Source organism: Carcharodon carcharias, chromosome 4 (assembly GCF_017639515.1).
Source record: "Carcharodon carcharias isolate sCarCar2 chromosome 4, sCarCar2.pri, whole genome shotgun sequence".
In the NCBI taxonomy this organism is placed as follows: domain Eukaryota; kingdom Metazoa; phylum Chordata; class Chondrichthyes; order Lamniformes; family Lamnidae; genus Carcharodon; species Carcharodon carcharias.
This window is the reverse complement of record NC_054470.1, coordinates 164,208,836-164,228,461: the sequence shown is the minus strand read 5'-3', so window position 1 is coordinate 164,228,461 and position 19,626 is coordinate 164,208,836. Positions and strand designations below refer to the sequence as shown.

Sequence of the window (19,626 nt, the reverse complement as noted above, 5' to 3'; positions counted from 1 at the left end):
CACTAACCTCTACCTCGCAGAGGCTGAGCGTCAACTCGCAGACACTTCCTCCTAGCTCCCCCTGGGCCATGACCCCACCACTGAACATCAAGCCATTGTTTCCAGGACTGTTACTGACCTCATCTGCTCTGGAGATCTTCCTTCCACAGCTTCCAACCTCATAGTCTCCCAACCTCAGACAGCCTGCTTCTACCTACCCAAAATCCACAAACAGGACTGTCCTGGCAGAGCAATGGTGTCAGCCTGTTCCTGCCCCACGGAACTCAGTTCTTGCTAACGTGACTCCATTCTCTTTCCCCTTGTCCAGTCCCTTCCCACCCACATCCGTGATTCCTCTGACACCCTACATCATATCAACAATTTCCAGTTCCCTGGCCCCAACAGCCTCCTCTTCACCATGGACGTCCAATCCCTCTACACCTCCATCCCCCACCGGGATGGTCTGATCGCTCTCCGCTTCTTCCTCGAACAGAGGCCCGAACAATCCCCATCCACCACTACTCTCCTCCGTCTGGCTGAACTTGTTCTCACACTGAACAATTTCTCCTTAAACTCCTCTCACTTCCTCCAAATAAAAGGTGTGGCTATGGTTACCCGTATGGGCCCGAGTTATGCCCGTCACTTTATGGGGTATGTGGAACATTTCTTGTTCCAGTCCTACTCCGGCCCCCTCCCACAACTCTTCCACCGGTACATCAATGATTGCTTCGGTGCTGCTTCATGCTCTCTTCTGGACCTGGAAAAATTTATTAATTTTGCTTCCAGTTTCCACCCCTCCATCATTTTCACATGGTCCATCTTTGACATTTCCCTTCCCTTCCTTGATCTCTCTGTCTCAATTTCTGGTGATAGACTGTCCACCAATATTCATTACAAGCCTACCGACTCCCACAGCTATCTCGACTACAGCTCCTCACACCCTGCATCCTGTAAGGACTCCATCCCATTCTCTCAGTTCCTTCACCTCCGTCGCATCTGTTCTGATGATGCCACCTTCAAAAACAGTCCCTGTGACATGTCTTCCTTCTTCCTTGACCGAGGTTTTCCACCCACAGTGGTTGACAGGGCCCTCAACCGTGTCTGGCCCATCTCCCACACATCCGCCCTCACACCTTCCTCTCCCTCCCAGAACCATGATAGGGTCCCCCTTGTCTTCAATTATCACCCCACCAGCCTCCGCATTCAAAGGATCATCCTCCGCCATTTCCGCCAACTCCAGCATGATGCCACCACCAAACACATTTTTCCTTCAACCCCCCGGCAGCATTCCGCAGGGATCGTTCCCTCGGGAACACCCTGGTCCACTCCTCCATCACCCCCTACTCCTCAACCCCCTCCCACGGCACCTTCCCATGCAACCGCAGAAGGTGCAACACCTGCCCCTTTACTTCCCCTCTCCTCACCGTCCAAGGGCCCGAACACTCCTTTCAAGTGAAGCAGCATTTCACGTGCACTTCCCTCAATTTAGTCTACTGCATTCGCTGCTCCCAATGCGGTTTCCTCTACATTGGAGAGACCAAACACAGACTGGGTGACCGCTTTGCGGTCCTTTGGTCTGTCCTCAAGCATTACCCAGACCTTCCTGTCGCTTGCCATTTCAACACTCCATCCTGCTTTCATGCCCATATGTCCGTCCTTGGCCTGTTGCATTGTTCCAGTGAAGCTCAACACAAACCGGAGGAACAGCACCTCATCTTCCGACTAGGCACTTTACGGCCTTTCGGACTGAATATTGAGTTCAACAATTTTAGATCATGACCCCTCTTCTCCATCCCCACCCCCTTTCTGATCCCCCTTTTTTCCAAATATTTATATAGATTTTTCTTTTCCCACCTATTTCCATTATTTTTAAATGTATTTCCATCCATTGTTTTATCTCTGCTTTTAGCCTATTTTGATCCCTTCCCCACCCCCACTAGGGCTATCTGTACCTTTATTATCACATTCCTTAGCTAAAATCACCACCATCAACACCTCTTTATCCTTTTGTCTGTGACATCTTTTGGTTATCTCCACCTATCACTGGCCCTCTATCCAGCTCTACCTGTCCCACCCCCTCCCCCCTTTAACCAGTTTATATTTCACCTCTTTTCTATTTTTCCTTAGTTCTGTTGAAGAGTCATACAGACGCGAAACGTTAACTGTGTTCCTCTCCACAGATGCTCTCAGACCTGCTGAGTTTTTCCATATATTTTTGTTTTTGTTTTGGATTTCCAGCATCTGCAGTTTTCTGCTTTTATCTTAGTGTGATGGAAAACTCCCCACTTGCCTGGATGAGTGCAGCTCCAACACTCAAGCTTGATGCCATCCAAGACAAAGCAGCCTGCTTGATTAGCACCACATCCACAAACATTCACTCCCTCCATCACTGACGCACAGTGGCAGCAGTGTGTACCATCTACTAGGTGTATTGCAGAAAGTCACCAAAGCTCCTTCAACAGCACCTTCCAAACCCACGACCGCTACCATCTAGAAGGGCAAGGGCAGCAGACACATGGGAACACCACCACCTGGAAGGTCCCTTCCAATCAATGCACCATCCTGACTTGGAAATATATCGCCGTTCCTTCACTGTTGCTGGGTCAAAATCCTGGAACTCCACTCTGAACAGCTGTGGGTGTACCTACAACACATGGGCTGCAGCAGTTCAAGAAGGCAGCTCACCACCGCCCTCTCGAGGGCAACTAGGAATGGACAATAAACGCTGGGCTAGCCAGCAATGCCCACATCCTCTAAATGAATAAAAGAAAAACTGGGTCAATTATTTCAATATTTCTTTTCTTTCTTCAGTATGCTACACTTGAGCTCCAGGTAAACAACTTATCATTCTAGGGCCATTGTTTGAGTATACCAATGACTATCTATCTTATGATCAAGAAGTTCCCAACTACTAAAATTTCTGTAACTTAATGACTGTGATTTTGTCCAAGCTATCTTTCAGTTTTAGGTATCTTTTCTATGGCTTTTACATATTGCTAGACGATGCCAGCTGGCACACTTAATGTAGCTTTGTTTCTTGATTGTTTTAACAACATTACTGCATCCAGTATCCTTACTTCCTTTGTTGCCCTCCACATGTCTTCATTTTATGGTGACCTGGCTTGTACCAGTTTCCCAGCTTCATTTCTCAATGATTCCCTAATGAAGTTTAATATTAACCCAGGAATATCACAGGATTACACAATAAATGGGAATATGCCAAGAGGGGCAGATGCAGTGAGAGATCTTGGTGTACAAGTACACAGGACCCTGAAGGCAGCAGTTCAAGTAGACAAGGTTGTAAAGAAAGCATATGGAATGCTCTCCTTCATTGGCAGAGGTATAGCATATAAAAGTAAGGATATAATGTTGGAATTGTATAAAACACAGGTGAGGCCACAACTGGAGTATTGTGTGCAGTTCTGGTCACCAATTACAGGAAGGACATAATAGCTCTGGAGAGAGTGCAGAGGAGGTTTACAAGAATGTTGCCAGGGTTAGAAAAGTGTAGCTACGAGGAGAGATTGGATAGGTTGGGGTTATTTTCCTTAGAACAAAGAAGGCTGGGAGGTGACTTGATTGAAGTGTAGAAAATTATGAGGGGAATAAATAGAGTGGACAAGATAAAATTGTTTCCCTTGGTGGAGAATTCTAGAACCACGGGACATAGATTCAAGATAAGTGGCAGAAAGTGCAGGGGGGACATGAGGAAGAACTTTTTTACGCAGAGGGTAGTGGGTGTCTGGAATTTGCTGCCCAAGTTGGTGGGAGAGGCAGAAACTCTAAACTCTTTTAAAAAGTACCTGGATCTGCACCTATGGTGCTGTAAACTGCAGGGCTATGGGCCAGGTGCAGGAAGATGGATTAGAAAAGGCACCGGGTGTCCTTGGGCTGGCATGGACAAGATGGGCCAAATGGCTCCCTTCTGTGTTGTAACTTTTCTATCGTTCTATGGTTAGGGAGGGAGTTCCAGGATTTTGACCCAGTGACGGTAAAGGAATAGCAATATATTTCCAAGTCAGGATGGTGAGTGACTTGGAGGGGAACCTCCAGTTGGTGGTGTTCCCATGTGTCTGCTGCCCTTGTTGCATATTTATTTGCCATTATTTATTAGATTATTCTTATAATTGTTTCTCTAATTTCACCCATTCGTCATGTAAAACTGAGAAGTCCATAGTTATGTTGAAATTCATCCTTCTCTTTTGAACATGAATACAGCTGACTATTTCCAGTCAAAATGGTTCTCAACGTTAGCACTGGTCTAGGAATACAACACATAACTTCGAGATTGCAAAGAACATACTGTATTCACAGAGATAAAAACAGAAAACTGCAGATGCTGGAAATCCAAAACAAAAACAGAATTACCTGGAAAAACTCAGCAGGTCTGGCAGCTTCGGCGGAGAAGAACAAAGTTGACGTTTCGAGTACTCATGACCCTTCAACAGAACTAAGTAAAAATAGGAGAGGGGTTGAAATATAAGCTGGTTTAAGGTGGGGGGGTGGGGGGAGAGAAGTTGGGGGGGTGGTAGTTGTGGGGACAAGTAAGCAATGATAGGAGCAGATAATCAAAAGATGTCACAGACAAAAGAACAAAGAGGTGTTGAAGGTGGTGATATTATCTAAAAGAATGTGCTAATTAAGAATGAATGGCAAGACACGCAAGGTACAGCTGTAGTGGGAGTGGGGTGAAATAAGACTAGAAGGGTATAAAAGGTATAAATTGAAAAATAATGGAAATAGGTGGGAAAAGAAAAATCTATATAAATTTTTGGAAAAAACAAAAGGGAGGGGGAAGAAACGGAAAGGGGGTGGGGATGGAGGAGGGAGTTCAAGATCTAAAGTTGTTGAATTCAGTATTCAGTCCGGAAGGCTGTAAAGTGCCTAGTCGGAAGATGAGGTGCTGTTCCTCCAGTTTGCATTGAGCTTCATTGGAACAATGCAGCAAGCCAAGGACAGACATGTGGGCAAGAGAGTAGGGTGGAGTATTAAAAAGGCAAGCGACAGGGAGGTCTGGGTCATTCCTGTGGACAGACCGAAGGTGTTCTGCAAAGCGGTCGCCCAGTCTGCGTTTGGTCTCTCCAATGTAGAGGAGACCGCATTGGGAGCAATGAATGCAGTAGACTAAGTTGGGGGAAATGCAAGTGAAATATTGCTTCACTTGAAAGGAGTGTTTGGGCCCTTGGATGGTGAGATAGAGGAAGTGAAGGTGTTGCACCTTTTGTGTATGCATGGGGAAGTGCTGTAGTTGGGGGTTGAGGAGTAGGGGGTGATGGAGGAGTGGACCAGGGTGTCCCGGAGGGAACAATCCCTATGGAATGCCGCCGGGGAGGGGGGTGAAGGGAAGATGTGTTTTGTGGTGGCATCATGCTGGAGCTGGCGGAAATGGTGGAGGATGATCCTTTGAATGCAGAGGCTGGTGGGGTGATAAGTGAGGACAAGGGGGACCCTATCATGTTTCTGGGAGGGAGGAGAAGGTGTGACGGCGGATGTGCGGGAGATGGGCCGGACACGGTTGAGGGTCCTGTCAACGACTGTGGGTGGAAAACTTTGGTTAAGGAAGAAGGAGGACAACTGTTTTTGAAAGTGGCATCATCAGAACAGATGCAACGGAGGCGAAGGAACTGAGAGAATGGGATGGAGTCCTTACAGGAAGAGGGGTGTGAGGAGCTGTAGTTGAGGTAGCTGTGGGAGTCGGTAGGCTTGTAATGAATATTGGTGGACAGTCTATCTCCAGAAATTGAGACAGAGGTCAAGGAAGGGAAGGGAAGTGTCAGAGATGGACCATGTGAAAATGATGGAGGGGTGGAGATTGGGAGCAAAATTAATAAATTTTTCCAGGTCCCGACAAGAGCATGAATCAGCACCAAAGTAATCATCGATGTTCTCTGCGCCACCCCCACACCCCCGCCCACCTTAAACCAACAACCAACTTATATTTCACCCCTCTCCTATTTTACTTAGTTCTGTTGAAGGGTCAGGAGGTCTCGAAATGTCAACTTTGTTCTTCTCCGCCGATGCTGCCAGACCTGCTGAGTTTTTCCAGGTAATTCTGTTTTTGTTCTGTATTGACCTTCCTTGACCTCTCTGTCTCAATTTCTGGTGATATGTTAAAAACATCGTCACGTTTGAGTCTGAGAGCATACTCGCCTTTTGGGGAAAATGGAGAATGGTATCGGGTTGTGTGATGTAGCTCCTTCAAACCTACATCTTAATTCTTATTCAGCTTGCTCCACTCCAGCTGGTGTCAGGACGAAAAAAAAAATTCCAAATCCCACCTATACCAGGGAAGATTTTTGCACAGCGTCCCTCAGAAGAGGGCAGCACACAGACCCCCCATGGAACGTGATCATGTTTGCACACATTCTGCCACACCTCCAACATGACACAGAGGATGTCCATACCAGTGTATCTACACAACAAATAAAGCTATGGTTTAGAAAGTTTAAAAAAAATGACGCGAGTTCATCATTTTTTTCAATGTAGTTTAAATATTGGTGAGGTTCCTTTGTGCAATGTAGCTCTTTCAAATCTACATCTTATTTCTTACTCAACTTTCTCCACTCGAGTCGGTGAAAGCCGGCCAGAGTGGCTGTTTTCAGCCAATAATAGCCCTTAATTAGTGTTTTTCTGGTCTGTTCCAATGAGAATTCGAGGTGATAAATTTAAAAGACCCGGGGAGTAGCAGGGAATTAGGGCGACTGGAGGTGGTTAGTAGTTTAACAGTAGATAAGGGGCGAAACAATGGTGCGCGTAAAAAGGGTAAGGTTTCTAGTAGCGTTTTAGTGGTTTCATTGGAAATGTTAGTGCGCCTTCTATAAAGTGAAACTCATTCTTAGTTCTTTGAGCTTTGTTGTCAATTGCAGGTGGAACTTTACCGAAACCACTTGGTTTTTCTGGGCGCAGCGTATAGTTTGAGGCTCCACTCTTTCAAACTTTTCATATTGTTTTTGTTTGTGCCTAGAGGGAATTTGTATGTTGTACTTGTTCTTCGGTATCTCTTTCTCCACCACCACCTTCCCCCCCCACAGCCCCATGACTGAATTAATTCACTTCAGCGCTTTGTTAATTAAAGCTGCCTGTATCTTTTAATCGAGCTATCTTAAAAGCTAGCCATGACTATTTTGGTAATTGACCGAAGAGGGCATTGTGATGGCCCTGTCAATAAAACAGGCTGCCTTGTTTCCACTACTTTCATCCTGCACGTTAAGGCTTTTCTAGCTTTTAAGTTGTCAGGCTCGTGTTTGACATATACATTATGTATATGGTGCTCTTTATTTACATGCTGGCACCGTTATGGTTTTTTTCCTCCAGTGTTAAAATTGAGTTTTTGTGACAAGCAAGAAGACTCTTGAATAAGTTTCCTTGCTTCATAATTTTGTTTCTAACCTTGGAACAGCATTCATATTAAGAATGTCTGTCTGGTCCCAAGTACTTTCTGAACTTTTAAGAATTCCATTTCTCCACTGACTACCTGAGACAATGGCTGTAATTTGGTATCTCTTTGGCATTGTTCAGTGCTAGAGTCTGGGACTTCCCTGGGATTAAACATGACTCTCTTCCAAGGAGGTTGGGACTGACGGCCAAAAGCTTGCTCAAGAAGGCAAGATTTAAAAAAAATCATGAGATAACAACTTAGACCACAAAGTAACTTGTATATTTGGGGGGTGTCTTTTAAAAGTCAGAAGAAACAATGTGGGGAGAGCAATGCTAATAAATGTCTGGTTGCATAATAACCATTTTTTTTTAAACATGACAATTATCATTAATTGGCTCCTTTCTTTCCTAGTCTACAATAAAACTCTCCTCAGTAACTGCAGTATTTTTTTTCCAGGTTACTCAACCTGCTGCTACTGCAGCTGATGTCCAAACAAAAAATTGTCAACCAATGAGTGGCTTGGAGCGTAGAGTTGCTTTGGTGGATATCATAAATAAACCTTGTGCACCTTGGATGGCTCTGAAAAAGGTGAATCTGCTTTAATACTGAATTCCTGTAACTGGCCAATTCTACATCTGTTCCCCTTTGCCCTGTGCAATGGCTTCTTTTGAGTTTTGTGTTAAACCATTTGTAGCCTAGCAACACTTTTTTTAAGCAAACAAAATATTCTTTCAAATTTAACTTTTTTAGCATCTAGTTTATGGCAGTTGGAATTTTAAACTTGGCCTTCCTTACCTACTTGCATGTAATTATATGCAGGTACACTTGAAATAGCTACTTTGGTTTGCTTGTCAATTTTGATTGACTACACCAACTGAATACTCTTTCTAGCCTCATCAAATCTTATTTTTTGTTTTAGGGTGTTAGTTAACTAAAACATAATTGTAAATAAACTTGCATTTGACTAGCTCCTTGATTATAGGTGAGGGGTTTATAATGCACTTATGGTTGAGTGCTATTGTCATTGGAGGTTAATAATGATATCCATCATTGATATAATGGTTTTATGATAGTCTCAATGAAGTAGACATTTTTCTAGTTTTGGGGCAATGGGAGGGCTCTTGACAGAATTGTCTTCTCCAGCAGATGCTAAGATTTGAACTAGTTGCACCTGGTGTTCTTGACTTGCTTATCTTCTCTTAACCATGATTTTGCTGGATTGTTTTGGTTGGTGCAGGTATAAATGACTCCAATTGTATTTTAACCTGTAGGAACAAACTGTGATCACTTCAAAAATGGAAGGTATGGCCCCCAAAATGGAACAAGTGAAGATGTGCAAACAACTGGAAGTTCTACCACCAAAAGAGCACTCCACTGAAGATGTAGTAAAGCATGAGGTTTGGATATCAAGTATTATAAACAGTATGTTTAAACATTAGCCCTTGCTTGGTAGTGTGTAATTTTGTTTCTAGAAAATGAACTCCTGTTGCTTAGCTGAACCTCTAGTTAAATAAAATAGTAACTTGAAATTCAACTTTAAACAAAAGGAACTAATTAACATTAGAGCTCTCAATGGAATATAATATACCCCTAGGACCTGTTGAGACTGATTTTTAATTAAGCTAGGAATAGTCTTTTTTTCCCCCCCCACAAATATACAACATCCCAGAACTGTGGGATGGATTCAAAGTGAAGGAAACTTTAAACCTTGGACTAAATCATCAGCAATTTTGTTGATTGCTAAATGTTAAAGTCAGTGGCTCTACAATTTTTTTAAAAAAAACTTTCTACATATGAATGATTTCATAGCTCTTAAGGGATTTTTACAAGCTAGATATGACTTTTGTTCCAAATGGCAAAAACAAAATAAATAAAAAATGTAAAAGCAAATAACTGGATTTAAAACATGATCATTTTTCCATGAAGCAGTGAGGGCACTTGTTACTTTTTTCAGTAGTTGGGCTGACTGCCAGAAACAGTAGAAAAAGCTTATTGCACAAATTCAAATTTATACACAGCAATCTATAGCCAGTGAAGAGTGAATTTTGGATTACAAAACTATTTGAGACTTAATTTTCTCCTGGAGCTATGATTTATTTTGAGCATCTTTTCAGTATGATGGCAAATGATATGCAATTGAAAAATCAGAAGGCTTGATTTAACTTGTGTCTAGCCTGTCCAATCATCTGGTTACTCATTATATCTATTGTAGCACGTATTGACATTATCCACATCCCCAATGGACATTTCAGCATGCGTGACTGAAGAGACGCCTGAAGCCTTTTCTAATGAAATCTTACCTGTTGAAGATGTTGATATAAGTGATGGCAACAATCCAATGCTGTGCAGTGAATATGTTAAAGATGTCTACAAATATTTACATGAACTTGAGGTCTGTTTTTTCCTTTTTAACCATGACAACACTAAATCTAGAGCATTCTGTTGCTGGGCTAGTGGATTCTGTCAAACTGAAAACTATTTGAACCTCAAACAAGAATAACTGGATAAATTTAATAAGACAGTTTATGGCTAATAAATTATAAATGACTAATACTATTTTGTAGGAAGTGGACCTTGTTGATCTAATTATCAAATTGACACTTAAGCTGTGTGTGAGAGATATGTGGTGTTGAGCCTTTCTCATAACCAAAATATCCATTGCTTTTGGATGGAGGCTGAGGGGTGACTTGATAGAAGTTCACAAAATTGAGTGGCATGGACAGAATAGATAGTCAGAAGCTTTTTCCCAGGTGAAGTAGTCAGTTACTAGGGGACATAGATTTAAGGTGAGAGGAGAAAACTAGAGATATGCAGGGCAAGTTTTTTTTACACAGGGTAGTGAGTGTCTGGAATTCGCTGCCAGAGGAGGTGGTGGAAGCAGGGGTACAATAGTGGTGTTTAATAGGCAGCTTGACAAATACGTGAATAGGATGGGAATAGAGGGATACAGACCCTGGAAGCGCAAATGTTTTAGTTGACAGGCAACATGATTGGTGCAGTCTTGGAGGGCCAAAGGGCCTGTTCCTGGGCTGTACTTTTCTTTGTTCTTTATTCTAAAACCAGGATTTCTTGATTTAGTAACTTGCTGATGTGGTAGTCAGTAGTACTAAGATTGGATGATCTAAGAAGTCATTCTGTGAAAATAGTCCCAACCAATTTTGGACTTGTGATATAGGTCAATTTAAAGTTCACCCTTGAGAGAGATTCAGTTTGAAGCTTGGCAATAAGAGCAGCCCAGGGTTTGCACCTGGCTGCTCCAATATAAGCCGGAGCTCTAGAAGGACAAAGGCAAACTTCTGCCTATTGAAACTAAAATGAGCAATGTTTCAGTCCCTAGGCAGAGAAATAACTTGCTGGGGAATAATTATAGTATCTGACTGATCAATGACCCTTGGTGTGAGACAGCAATAAACAAAAGCAAATGAGTTATTTTTCAAATTGGATGTTTGGATCCTATGGAGCATGTGGAAGGTATATGATGCCTTGGTTCGGTTGAACTGGAATGTATGTGTACAACTCTAAATTCTGTAACATGAGAACATTCTTCTACACCTTTTTGATGTAGACTGGGGTCAATTCCCATTGGGAGCTATTAGGTGTCTGAAGGTACCCTTTTGAGCCAGATGTATATAGCCAAATATCAAGTCCAAAACAGTACACTGATCTAGCTAGATGAAAACATAGAACATTTGGGAAAGATTTTTTAATGAACAGCTAGTTTAGATTACTGAGAGCTGGGTGAAGTTGAACTTCGGCCATTATCAAGACATGGGTAGCTATTTAAATGTAAACATATATATGGATGGTTTTCTAGAGATCCAATCAAATGATCTGAAGGAAGACGCATTTTTGTTCTCCAATTTTAATAGTGGCTTCCCAGCAACCTGAAGCAAACCTTCCCTTGCCTCAAATTGTACACATACTGAGTGGAGAAAAAAATCATCTTTGCCCAACCCCACTACTACTCAGTCTACTGTAGCAACTCCAGCAATTTGATTTTTAAAACTGTGCTGTCTCCTCTTGATCTTGATATTGAATTCCTGTTTATATTTGAAGCCCTGTTTATACTTGAGGCTTTAACATAACTGCTCAATGCAAAAGTTCAAATCAAATGAGCATGTGGTAGCTAGTCAATTGTTTTACATCTGTTTTATTTACAGACCAAGCAGGCAGTGAGACCAAACTACTTGATGGGGCAAGCAATAACTGGAAGCATGCGTGCTATCCTAATTGACTGGCTTGTGCAGGTTCAGATAAAATTCAGGTTACTTCAAGAAACTATGTACTTGACTGTGTCTATCTTGGACAGATTTCTTCAGGTAAGATTTTTTTTTAACTGGGAGAAATATGGTCTCATTTTTTCCACACTTGTTGCCCTTTGCAAATTGGCCCACCCAACTATTCTGACCCAGAACAAACCTTTGAAAGAAATGTTTGCTCTAGGGACATGATCCATTACAAGTTTACATCAAAATTAATGCCATACTCTATACTACAACTTCTCTGCAGATGAATTTATGATGTAAACATTTAACTTTACCCACTTTTGATTTTTCACTTTTGAAATGTTTGTGATACAGTCCATTTAAGTCTTGACCCTAGTCAATTGTAATCATGCCTGAAAAATTCAGGACTCATTAAATGAGGGTCTAAATTCTACACAACTGACTATTTCTTAGGATAACCCAGTAACCAAGAAGAATCTACAACTTGTTGGTATAACAGCAATGCTTGTCGCTTCCAAGTATGAAGAGATTTATCCTCCGGAAATTGGGGACTTTGTCATCATCACTGATGAAGCTTACACTAGTGCTCAAATACGGCAAATGGAGAGGTTGATTTTAAAGAAACTTGACTTTTCTTTGGGCAAACCACTTCCACTACACTTTCTCAGAAGAGCATCAAAAGTTGCAGAAGTAAGCTTTCAGTCTCTCTAATGAGACAAACATTGCTTCTATCGGTATATGCAAATAACCAATGGAAAATATTCCTAAACTTAATTTCAGAGTTGAATTTTCTAAAGGCTGTTTCCCCAAACTAATCTGTCATTATAGAACTTTGGCAAGTGAAATTGAGATCTTAGTTCAAACTTCATTTCTTGTACTTAATCACTGCCTAATAACAACAAATGGAATGCCTAACATTATGGCATAAACACCACCATAATTTTGACAAGATTAGATGTCCTATTGCATAGGCTAAAATTCCTTGGTCACTGAGCATCTGGAGAATACTACAGAACAATTTACTTTTCAGTTTTTATTTGAATAATGTAAACTCTACTTTGTTCAGGTTAGCACTGAACAACATGCTCTTGCCAAATACCTCATGGAGTTGACAATGGGGGATTATGAAATGGTGCATTATCCTCCATCTCTGATTGCTTCATCTGCCTTCCACCTTGCTCAGAAACTCTTCAATTGTGGTGAATGGGTAAGTACAATTTATTAAAAGCAATGGCAATGTTTTGGAGCTAACTGACATGTCACATAGCTCCATATGCTGAGTCTTGGCTATTATCTGATTTTTGCTTTTCAGACTCCCCTCTTGCAGTACTACCTAGCCTATGAAGAAGATGAACTACTCCCTGTTATGCAACACATGGCTAAGAATGTTGTGCAGGTCAATAACCACCTCACAAAGCACGTGGTAAGTTTGAAGACAGCATTATTTTTTCTCAGGATTCTACAGGCTACATCTTGTTTCTCCGATTAATGCACTTGAAATGCATAAAGATACCTGAGGCGCTCTTGAGGGACATTGTGCAAGCTGGAAAAAAAATACTAGACTTTTTCACACAAATCTGACCATATAATGTACTGTTGACCTACAGCTGAGATTTACAGGTGTACAGCAAAAACTAGCAATTAAAATATAAATGTACTACACTCTAGACCTTAGACTATAATGTTAACATAGTCTGCTGGATAATTCTTCATAGAATATGACTTGCTAAAGAGTCCTCTTATTGTCTTTTATGCAGACTGTTAAGAACAAGTATGCTAGAAACAGCCAAATGAGGATCAGCACCATCTTGCAGCTGTCATCTGTCTTTATTTTCAATTTGTCAAAACCACTAACGTCCTCCTAAACTGCTCCCAAATCCTAAAAGCAATATTGTCTGAACCCATTACTGTTTTAAATTATAATTCATTTTTAACTCTCAATCTTTTATTCTTAGTCAATAAAGTAGTTTTTAAATGCAGTTCATTAAATGATTCAACTTTTAATGTAGCACTACCACTGGAACCAGAAGTATGGAAGATCTATCTGCTCTCACTTGCACTTCATAATCTAGCTGTTGCAGTTTGTGTAATGATGGGCTTTCCAAAAATATCTTTTTGGGGACTTCTGGAGCCATCTTTGCTTTTCTGGCACCCTGGTGTGGTTTGCTCTAGTAATGTCTATATTTTCTCAGCTTTTTACTGGGGGTTTTCTATCCCTCCCTTAAGCTCTGTGCAATCCAGTTTGATTCAGGTATGTCAAAGGCTTAATATTGCATTAATATCTTGCATTAAAGATTGCTTCCTCCTGGGCTCACCATGAGTATAAAAAGGATTCTTTCTAACTTTCTCCTTGGACCTGATGTACTCCAGTGGTTTATAAATTCTCTTCAGGATGCTAAAATTTTTTTCATTAGGATGGTCCCAGATGAGTTTAAATATAGGTTCTGAATTTCAAGATTGCATTACCATTCACCTAGAGATGAGGGATTTCCCAGTAAGGGTGGGCTTGCTCTGCCTGAGAAATTTTCAACAATGGGTGCCTGGAACAATTGCCTGCAGAGTTCTCTTGCTCAGCATTATACTTTCGAAGTGGTGAATTGTCAATCCTGGCTTTTGCTTTGACTTGGCTGTATTTAGAAATAGTGATTCTCTTGGATTATTTATGTGTGGAATGAGCTACCATCTGATGTGGTAAATGCAGGCTCACTCTTAAGTTTTAAGAACAAATTAGGTACATGGATGGGAGAGGTCTGGAGGGTTATGGGCTAGGTGCAGGTCAATGGGACTAGTGGAATAATATTTTGGCACATACTAGAAGGGCCGAATGGCCTGTTTTCTGTGCTGTCGTGTTCTATGGTTCTAATTCCTCTTGAATGAGCTCAGATGCCACATGTTCAAGTGCCACCTCAGGAATCCAACTGACTGTAGTGCTTTTGGAAATGACAGGCTGCTCAGACTTAAGACTGAAAACATTTTTAAACTAGCTCGCCCCCACTTTTTTTAGGGCCTTTGACTCTGCAATCTATGGGTATTCAAACTGGGCCTCCACTGTGCACAGACTCCAGAGATCACTTGGAGTTTTTCTTCTGCCCTCTGCTTCCGATTCTGCTATGGAGCTTCTCTTCGGCAATCTCTCTCCATCATCACCTCACGTGCTTTCAGTCAGGATGGAATGCTGCTCCTGTTGAAACCATTTTTTTGAATTCCTGCAAGGTCTTGGGGCTTTTCCAGTGTGTGGGGTGGGTAGTGAATTAAAATGATTGAGAACTGAATGGTAGTGATGCCACATTTGGTTTCCACAACATGAGCTCATTTGAAGCTGTGAATATAATATACTAAATTAAAGTTTTAAATAAATCTACATGTACTGGATATTGGGATCTTAAACACTTGGAATTAGAGAGGTAAATAGTGCATTTCCTGTCATTGCATGGGAAGGTGATGTTGGAGGGGTGTTGCCCTAAATATGGCCACCCACCTCCATGCATCTAACCTTGTGGAGTATCTAAAGATTCTTAACACAATTCAACTGTAAAGTGAAATAAGCAGCAGCTTATGTGGTAAAAGTTTGGGTACAAGGGAGAGTACCCTTTTTGTCAAGAAATATCATGTTTTCCTAATGTGGGATATTTTAAAGTGGGTTTGTGTGTATTGGTTGGTTCTGTGTGGCTAATTTAATTAACCTTGCAGTCCATTTGTCTTGAGTTTAAGTGGGGTGCAAAACTGACATTTGAAATGTAGGTAAGTAAAGCTAAGAGTCTCAGCAGAGACACTTTTAGTAGTGGTGTTTGGTTTTTTTCAAAAGGATATGGAAGATGTTTTACAGCTGGCAAGATAAACAATCACTTTGCCTTTTTCCCCAAACGTACTGATAACATGAGATGGAAGGCTGTGAGTGTGGCTATGTGAGATTTTGAAAGGTGACAAACAGACTTTGTGGGGAGGGGGGCAGGAAGAGAAGTGGAGAGAGCCTCTAGCCATCCTGCAGAGCTTTGCTATTCCAGTAACTAAAGTGGTGGTAAGTTTTTGAGGCCCATTGTCCAATGGGTGCTTGTGATAAAATTGCTGGATGTCTTTATATATTTGGAATCTATTTGGACTGTTGCCTTTTAAAGGGGTGTGTAGTTGAGATTCTGTGAACTTTGTTTAGAGTTAATGGTGGTAGTGGACTCTACTACTAACTTCTGTACCACTACCTACCTACAGGATGGATGTGACTGCCCCAAGTCAAAATGTCCAGGTAATTCTCCTCTCTGAGCTGCAGTCTGAGATACAACGCAACAACTCTGAACTGCAGTTCCTCAATGCAGACCTATTGCAGATGTGGTTGGCTGGATCATGCTGGTTTTCACTAACTCCTACATTCTGTGGATGTGGCACACCTCCGCTGCCATCTCATTCTAACCTTGTTTTAGTTTGTTCTTTCATGTTGCCCATCCCTAATTGCCCATAAGTAGTTTGCTTAGCCAGTGCAGAGGGCAGTTGAGTCAACCACAGTAAATATAATTTAAATTTATTTAATAAAGCATTAAGTAATCCATTTGGTTTATTTTAAATTATTAGTGTCATGAGGCTATGTCCCTTTTTTGGAAATGATTTTTTTCAACTTTGCTCTCTTAGTTCAAATTCAATTGACTGGAAATTTTGCAAAGTGATTAAAAATGCAAGGTCACCTTCCAAGGTGAAGGTGACAAATGAATCACCCCAGGGAGAGAGACATTGCTGATAATCCAGACACCCATTAACAGTCATAACTATCTAAGGAAGAAACATTAAAAATGCAAATTACTAGATATTGAAACAATTGTTGCCACAGATCCACCCAAAGCCTCTTGGAAATATGCAATGGCTGAAGTATTTCAAGGCACTGCCTGTGTCACTTGCAATCTATATCTAGAGGCTGTGTCAAAGTCTTCAGCAGAAGAAACAGGCTGAAAGTTACTCTCCCTCTGTCTCTCTCTTTTGGAATAAGTGTGTTACCTACTGCGAAGCTAAGTTTCCTGGAAATCCACCAGCCAACCAAGAGCTTGTAATAATTGCAGCATCTTCTACATCTGACTGCATCCAAGAAACCAGCTAATCCAAATCAGCCATAGCTGACCTACACCTCAAAGGACACTAAACCATATATTCTTTTACCTTTTTTATTGGATTCTAATTCCTCTTATTTCTGGTGTGTGTGGCCTAAGGGCTGCAGGCTTGACATCACATTTTTATTATTTTTCTCCGGTTTACTGGTTAATAAAGTTGCTCTTTCTTTAACTCAAGAAAACCTTGTTTGATTGGTTCCTTATTGTTCACAGCTTAAAGGTTTAAATTTATATTTAACTATTTGTGAGTAACTGAGGAGGTTCAATAGAACCGGTTGTAACAGTAGTTATAGTTTCCTAGTTTAAAACCATTGCCTCATTGCCACAAAGTGAACATCGTTCCACCTCCTACCCATTTCCCACACAGCAAATTCTCAACTTTCCACTCTAGTTGCAATACATTCTGTTAACTTTTTTTTGCAAAAATATACTTTATTCATAAAATAGCTGGAAGAACATTCCAAACAATTTCAAAATCACCAACACAAGTACAAACATGTTGTAAAAGTTGAACCTGAATCACAAGATACATCAGTACAAATAATTCATTTTGAGCTGTACAGGCTGAGGGGCTCTACACAGTTCCCAGTTCCTCGGTGCACTGTGGCAGAAAAGTCTTAGGCAGCGACCCTTCCCCTTTGCGACACCTGCCCCAAGCTTTAGCATGTCCCTCAGCATATAGTCCTGGACTTTGGACTGTGCCAGTCTGCAACACTAGGTCAGGGGCAACTCTTTGCGCTGGAAGACCAACAAGTTTTGGGCAGACCAAAGAGCGTCTTTCACCAAGTTGATGATCCTCCAGCTGCAGTTGATGTTTGTCTTGGTGTGTGTCGCTGGGAACAGCCTATAGAGCACAGGGTCCTGTGTCACAGAACTGCTCAGGATGAACCTCGACAGAAACCACTGCATCTCTCTCCAGACCTTCTTTGCAAAGGCACAATCTACAAGGAGGTGAACAGCGGTCTCTTCCCCACCACAGCCACCTCGAGGGCAACGTGCCGAGGGGGTGAGACTCCTGGCGTGTAGGAAGGATCTGACGGGGAGGGCCTTTCTCACCACCAGCCAAGCTACGTCTTGGTGCTTGTTGGAAAGTTCTGGCGATGAGGTATTCTGCCAAATGATTTTGACAGTCTGCTTGGGGAACCATCCCACAGGATCCACCCTCTCCTTTTCCCGCAGAGCCTCTAAGACGTTACGTGCCGACCACTGCCTGATGGACTTGTGGTCAAAGCTGTTTCTCTGCATAAATTTTTCCACGAGGGACAGATGGGTATGGCATGGTCCAACGACTTGGAGCGTTCCGCGGCAGCGTGGCCAGACCCATCCTTCGCAACACCGGGGACAAGTAGAACCTCAGCACGTAGTGACACTTGGTGTTTGCATACCGAGGGTCTATGCACCGCTTGATGCAGCCACACACAAAGGTGGCCATCAGTATGAGGGCGATGTTGGGCATGTTTTCCCCCCTTTATCTTGAAGCTTGTACATCGCATCCCTGCAGACATTATCCATTTTCAACCTCCAGATAAAGCGGAAGATGGAGTGTGGAATGGGCCAGACCTGCATCACGTACAGCAACAGCAAGAGTGCCTCACACCTGATGACCAGGTTCTTACCCACAATGGAGAGGGAGCGTCGCTCCCACATGCCCAGTTTCCTTTTCACCATAGACACTCACTCCTTCCAGTTTCTAATGCATGCCCCAGTCCCTCCAAACCATATCCCCAGCACCTTCAGGCCGTCAGCCCTGAAAGTGAAGGGGACAAAGGATCGGTCAGGCCAGTTCCCAAAGAACATGGCCTCGCTCTTCCCACAATTTACCTTGGCTCCCGAGGCCAGTTCGAACTGGTCGCAGATGTGGATCAATCTGTGCACCGACGGCAACATCGTCCATGTACAGGGAGGCTTTGATCTGAGTGCCTCCACTGCCTGGAATCATCACTCCTCTTATGCCCGGATCCTTCCTGATGGACTCAGCAAAGGGTGCTATGCAACACACCAAAAGAACAGGCGAGAGAGGACAGCCCTGCCTGACTCCAGATTTAATCGGAAAGCTATCTGATTCCCACCCATTGATTGAGACTGCACGACTGATGTTAGTGTAGAGCAGTTGGATCCAATTGCAAATTCCCTCCCCAAATCCCATTTTGGAGAGCACATCCACTATATAGGTGTGCAATATTCTGTCAAAGGCCTTCTCCTGATCCAGGCTGATGAGGCAGGTATCCACACCCTTGTCCTGTACATAGGCAATCGTATCCCTGAGCAGCACGAGGCTGTCAGAAATCTTCCTGCCCGGCACAGTGCATGTCTGTTCAGGGTGGATCACCAATTCCACAGTGGATTTGACCCGATTGGCGATGAACTTGGACAGAATCTTATAGTCCACATTCAACAGTGAATACATTCCGTTAACGTGGCGATCTCTGGTTACGCTCTGTCTTAGTAGACACCTTTTGAGTATTACCCAAGTTACAAGGTGCTTGGTCAACTTTCGCTTCACAGTAATTACCCCCTCTTCGGCCAGTTGCTCTTTTCTGGTTCCAGTGCAGCCACATTGTGTATCCCAACAATAGGTTGTTTTCTGGTAACCATCCATTAACCAGGTGAAATCAAGCCCCTCTTTGCTCTTTACTTATTGTGAAGTTATCCCTCCGTGGCTCTGCTAAGCAACTCACTTAAATCCCGATGCTGCCTAGCAACTACATACAACAAATACAGAAGACGCACTTCACACTTTATCCCGCCTCTGTGGGCTCTGCGCGAGTGTTGATAAGTAATGGCACTCACTTGCGGGACACGCCTGTGAATAAATTTCCCTGAGATGAGTCGCTTGGAACTGAAGCAGGGAGCAGGGAGCAAGCCCCTTGTGGACTGGGCTGCAGGGGGCTGGGCACTGCCAGATGATGCCAGTGTAGCTTCCTCGCTTTTCTAAATTCACGAAGACGGCCTT

General features: G+C 42.5%; 1 protein-coding gene across 1 annotated transcript; it reads left to right on the top strand.

The window, feature by feature from the left end:
- The first annotated feature begins 6,723 nt into the window (after window positions 1-6,723).
- On the top strand, window positions 6,724-13,448 carry LOC121276805 (G2/mitotic-specific cyclin-B1-like). Its single transcript, XM_041185349.1, has 8 exons — window positions 6,724-6,741; window positions 8,629-8,754; window positions 9,570-9,749; window positions 11,518-11,676; window positions 12,037-12,273; window positions 12,650-12,790; window positions 12,896-13,006; window positions 13,341-13,448. The coding sequence occupies exons 1-8, from the start codon at window positions 6,724-6,726 to the stop codon at window positions 13,446-13,448; spliced, it is 1,080 nt and encodes a 359-aa protein (XP_041041283.1).
- Window positions 13,449-19,626: the final 6,178 nt, after the last annotated feature.